Source organism: Terrapene carolina, unplaced genomic scaffold (assembly GCF_002925995.2).
Source record: "Terrapene carolina triunguis isolate 2854851 unplaced genomic scaffold, T_m_triunguis-2.0 Scaffold32411, whole genome shotgun sequence".
NCBI lineage: Eukaryota > Metazoa > Chordata > Testudines > Emydidae > Terrapene > Terrapene triunguis.
In genome coordinates, this window is record NW_020696762.1 from 7,938 (window position 1) to 11,724 (window position 3,787).

Consider the following 3,787-nt stretch of genomic DNA (forward strand, 5'->3'; position numbering starts at 1 on the left):
CTGGGGAGAAGCTGGGGGGACCTGGGGACACATGGGGCTGTGGGGGGGCTGGGGAGAAGCTGGGGAGGGCTGGGGGGCCCTGAGGCAGCTCTGGCTCATGCTGAGGGTTGGACCGGTCCCGAGTTCCAGACTCAGGCCCAAGGTCCCTGCCCCGAGGCTCGTCTGTGGGGCCCGGTTTCCCAGAGAGCCGGCTGCCCCGTGTGGGGCGGTGAAGTGAGCCTGGCCCTGGGGCTCACAGCTGGGCCCTCGTGGCCGGGGCTCCCTGTGGCCGGCCGGTCCTCTCAGGAGATGCCACCGGCTAGCACCCTGAGTGGCGTGTGGCCGCGGGGGGCGGGGCCCTGGGGTTTGCCAGCTCCCCCCATGGCTAACGTGGCGTGTGGGGGCTGCACCCCGCCCTGACAGCCCTGTTCCCTGTCGCTCTAGTCTCCAAGGAGGTGGCCCTGCGCCGCTCCACCAGCAACATCCCGCGGGCGCGGCTGCGTGTGCTGAAGCTGAGCCTGGTCATCGTCAGCTCCTTCATCGTGTGCTGGACGCCCTACTACCTGCTGGGCCTCTGGTACTGGTTCTGCCCCCGCGCCATGGAGGAGACAGTCTCCCAGTCCCTCACCCACGTCCTCTTCATCTTCGGCCTCCTCAACGCCTGCCTGGACCCCCTCACCTACGGCCTCTTCACCATCCCCTTCCGCAGGGGGCTGGGGCACTGCTGCCGGGGGGGGCACGGAGCGGGGCCCGAGCCCTGTTCCCCGGCAACTGGATCCTCCCGCTGCTCCGCCACCTCCTTGCACGCCAAGCGGGGCACCACGACCACCCCGGCGCACGAGACGCCCGGAGCCCAGAGCCAACTGGGCAATGGGACCGGCAGCGTCGACAGCAGCTACCTGTGAGGCCAGGGCCTGGCTGGGCCCTGGGTAAAGCCCTGTGCCCGGATGGGCCGGGTTGGTGGGCCCTGCCCTTGTGCCCAGCTCGGCCTGGGGCCGTGAGGGGTCAGTGTACTGCTGGAGGAGACGGGCCCTTGGGGCTGACACTGAGGGGCAGGGCCAGCCAGGCATCTCCTTCTGCCCCTGGGCTTCCCATGCTCCCCACCAGACATCAGGAGTGGTGGAGCCCAAATCCACACTGCCGGGGCAGGGGCATGGGGGGCACTGGGAGAGCAGGGGCAGGCGTGGGGGGCACTGGGAGAGCTGGGGCAGGGGTGTGGGGGGCACTGGGAGGGCAGGGGCGTGGGGGGCACTGGGAGAGCCGGGGCAGGGGCGTGGGGGGCACTGGGAGAGCCGGGGCAGGCAGTGACAGGAGCTGGACCCTCTCCAGGGTCTCTCGCTCCCTAGGATGGGGGATAGGGTGCGAGGCGGGACACGAGCATGGCAGGCTGGGAGGAGGCCAAGTGGGACGTTTCCCATCTGAGGTTATTTGGGGCTGACGATGGTGCTGGCTCCGCAGGGCTCCTGGAGTGGGTGGGCTGCCCCACCAGTGGAGACGCCTCCCTCGGCAGCAGCGTCTGGGTGCTCAGTCTGGGCGTGCAGACTGCAGGCCTGGGAGCTGCTCTGCGGAGGGGCAGCCCCTCACTCCCTGGCTGGGGACCCCTGAGGGGATGGGGAGGGCTAAGCACCGTACCTGGAGCTTCCTCCGCTGGCCTTGGGAATAATTCATCCTTCCTTCGTGTGGGGTGCTGGCTCTGCCTCCCCATCCCCTGTGTCCCCATGGGCCCTAGCCGAGGGCTGGCCCCACTGTCAGTGCAGGTGGGGCCGGATGGACACGGGGGTTGCCGGGACGTTTGGCTCCGGCTCATGGGCTCTGTGCCCACCCCTTAATCCTGGGAGCTTGTTCTCCTGGAAACTGCAGCCTCCCTGCTCTCGCTGAAGGTCGCTGCTCTCCAGGCCCTGGAGCTCTTCACGGCTCCAGCTCCAGGGTCAGAGCCATCTGCACACTGGGCAGGCCACGAGGCGCCCGTCCTGGGGAGGGGAGAGCAGGCTGCCTGGGTTCCTGCCATCGGTAGCGTGGGATTTGGGGCAGTGTCGGACCCACGGGGTGGTCAGGAGTGGGGTCTTTGCTGGGCTGGGCTGCCCCTGGAGCCGGGAGGTTCTGGACCCGGTTCCCTGTCCCCAGCACCCGGCAGGGCCTCACTCTGCTCCTGGGATGGACCCCAAGGGCCTGTCCCGGGGCGAGGGGCTGGAACACGGCCAGCTGGGGGCACAGCAGCGTGTGCGTCACCAGCTGGCTTTGCTGCATCTCCAGCCGGCACACCCAGTGCTCGCTGCTGGAGACCAGCTAATCCCAGGGGCCTTGGCAGAGATACCAGCAGGCAGAACCTTGCTCCTGGATCAGCGGCTCGCCCGCTCTCTCCCCTTGTCCTTGCACCCCCGCTGCCCTGCTTGCCCCCGCTCCGCACAGGATGCAGGGTCAGGCTGAGTGAGTGGGAAGAGCCAGTCCCAGGCCATTAGCTCTGCCCAGCCCCCCTGGCCAGAATGTGTGTGTGAGAGCACCTTGCTGCAGGGCCAGGGAGGAGAGACCGGGACGGGCAGGGGAATGGGTCGGCCATGGCTCATGTAGCCTGCTGCTTCCCCAGAAGAGCTGATGGGTGCAAGGAGGTGAGATTAGCAAGCGAACCACCCCCCTTCCTGGTGCCTCTGCCCCATCCCCTGCCCCCCAGGTGTCCAGGGAGCATGGGGACACGGATCCCAATCTCCTCAGGCTGACTCAGGACTGAGGCTTCTGCAGCACCTCGCTGGTGTTGGCTGCTGGGCCAGCAGGAGCCATGAGATCTAGGCTGGCAGGAGCCGGAGGGGGCACTCCTGGAGATGGGGATGTGGAGCCTGGGTCAGTGTAGGTTCAGGGGACGTGCTACCCTGGGATTCCCAGGCAGTCTTGGTACCTTCTTCTATCTGAACTTGGTGTCCTGATCTCCTGGTGTGATGCTGGCAGCCCAGCGCCAGCTCATGCCACGGTCCCCATGTCTCAGTGGGACTCCAAGTACGTAGCTGGGATCAGTCCGGCTCAGCTGGGTGTTCGTGTTGTTACAGTAGAGTGATAAGGGTGTGTTTGGTGTTCATACTATTGAATGCTGGTGAGTGGCAGCAGCATTAATCTCACTTCTAGCAGCTGGCTCCCATGTCGTAAGGGAAAACTTGAACCTTTGCATTGTGAGAACATCAGAACGGCCAGACTGGGTCAGACCAAAGGTCCCTCTAGCCCAGTGTCCTGTCTTCTGCCAATGCCGGGTGCCCCAGAGGGAACAGGGAATCATCTAGTGATCCATCCCCTGTCACCCATTCCCAGCTTCTGGCAAACAGAGACTAGGGACACCATCCTTGCCCAGCCTGGCTAATACCCATTGATGGACCTGTGACATTGCACTCTGTATGTTTTATGGAAATATGCTTATGAGTGTGAATATGATGTAACTGGAATATGCTGTATGCAAAAGGGCTCTTGTAAGGTATCATCACAAAGGTTATAACCTATCAAATATATTCCTCCTATTTGTATGTATCATTCTTGTATCTCAAGCTAGAAATATGAAGTATAACCTGATACTGGAATCCATCTTAAATCTGGTACTTTTCCATTTAGAAGGAGGGGTGGGGACCCAGAGAGACAAAAGAGTCCCGCCTTGTGCCAAAGCTATAAAAGGGGGTGGAACAGGACAAAGGGGCGGCCAGTCATGAGAGAGCCCCTGTTTTCCACCTAAGATGCCTGCTGGAACTAACAAGGACTGTACCAGGGGAAAGGATCGGGCCCAGACTAGGTAGGAGTCTAGTCTGTGAAAGAAGCTTATTGGAACATCTCTGAG

The 3,787-nt window shown here is 63.5% G+C and overlaps 1 protein-coding gene across 1 annotated transcript in view; it reads left to right on the forward strand.

Annotated features, from left to right (window-relative positions):
• The window catches only part of LOC112107142 (gonadotropin-releasing hormone II receptor-like), a 2,532-nt gene extending 1,648 nt beyond the window's left edge, over positions 1-884 (forward strand). Inside the window, exon 3 of the mRNA XM_026663092.1 lies at positions 424-884. Within this exon, the coding sequence (XP_026518877.1) occupies positions 424-884 (461 nt within the window). The remainder of the gene's footprint in view (positions 1-423) is intronic.
• Positions 885-3,787: the final 2,903 nt, after the last annotated feature.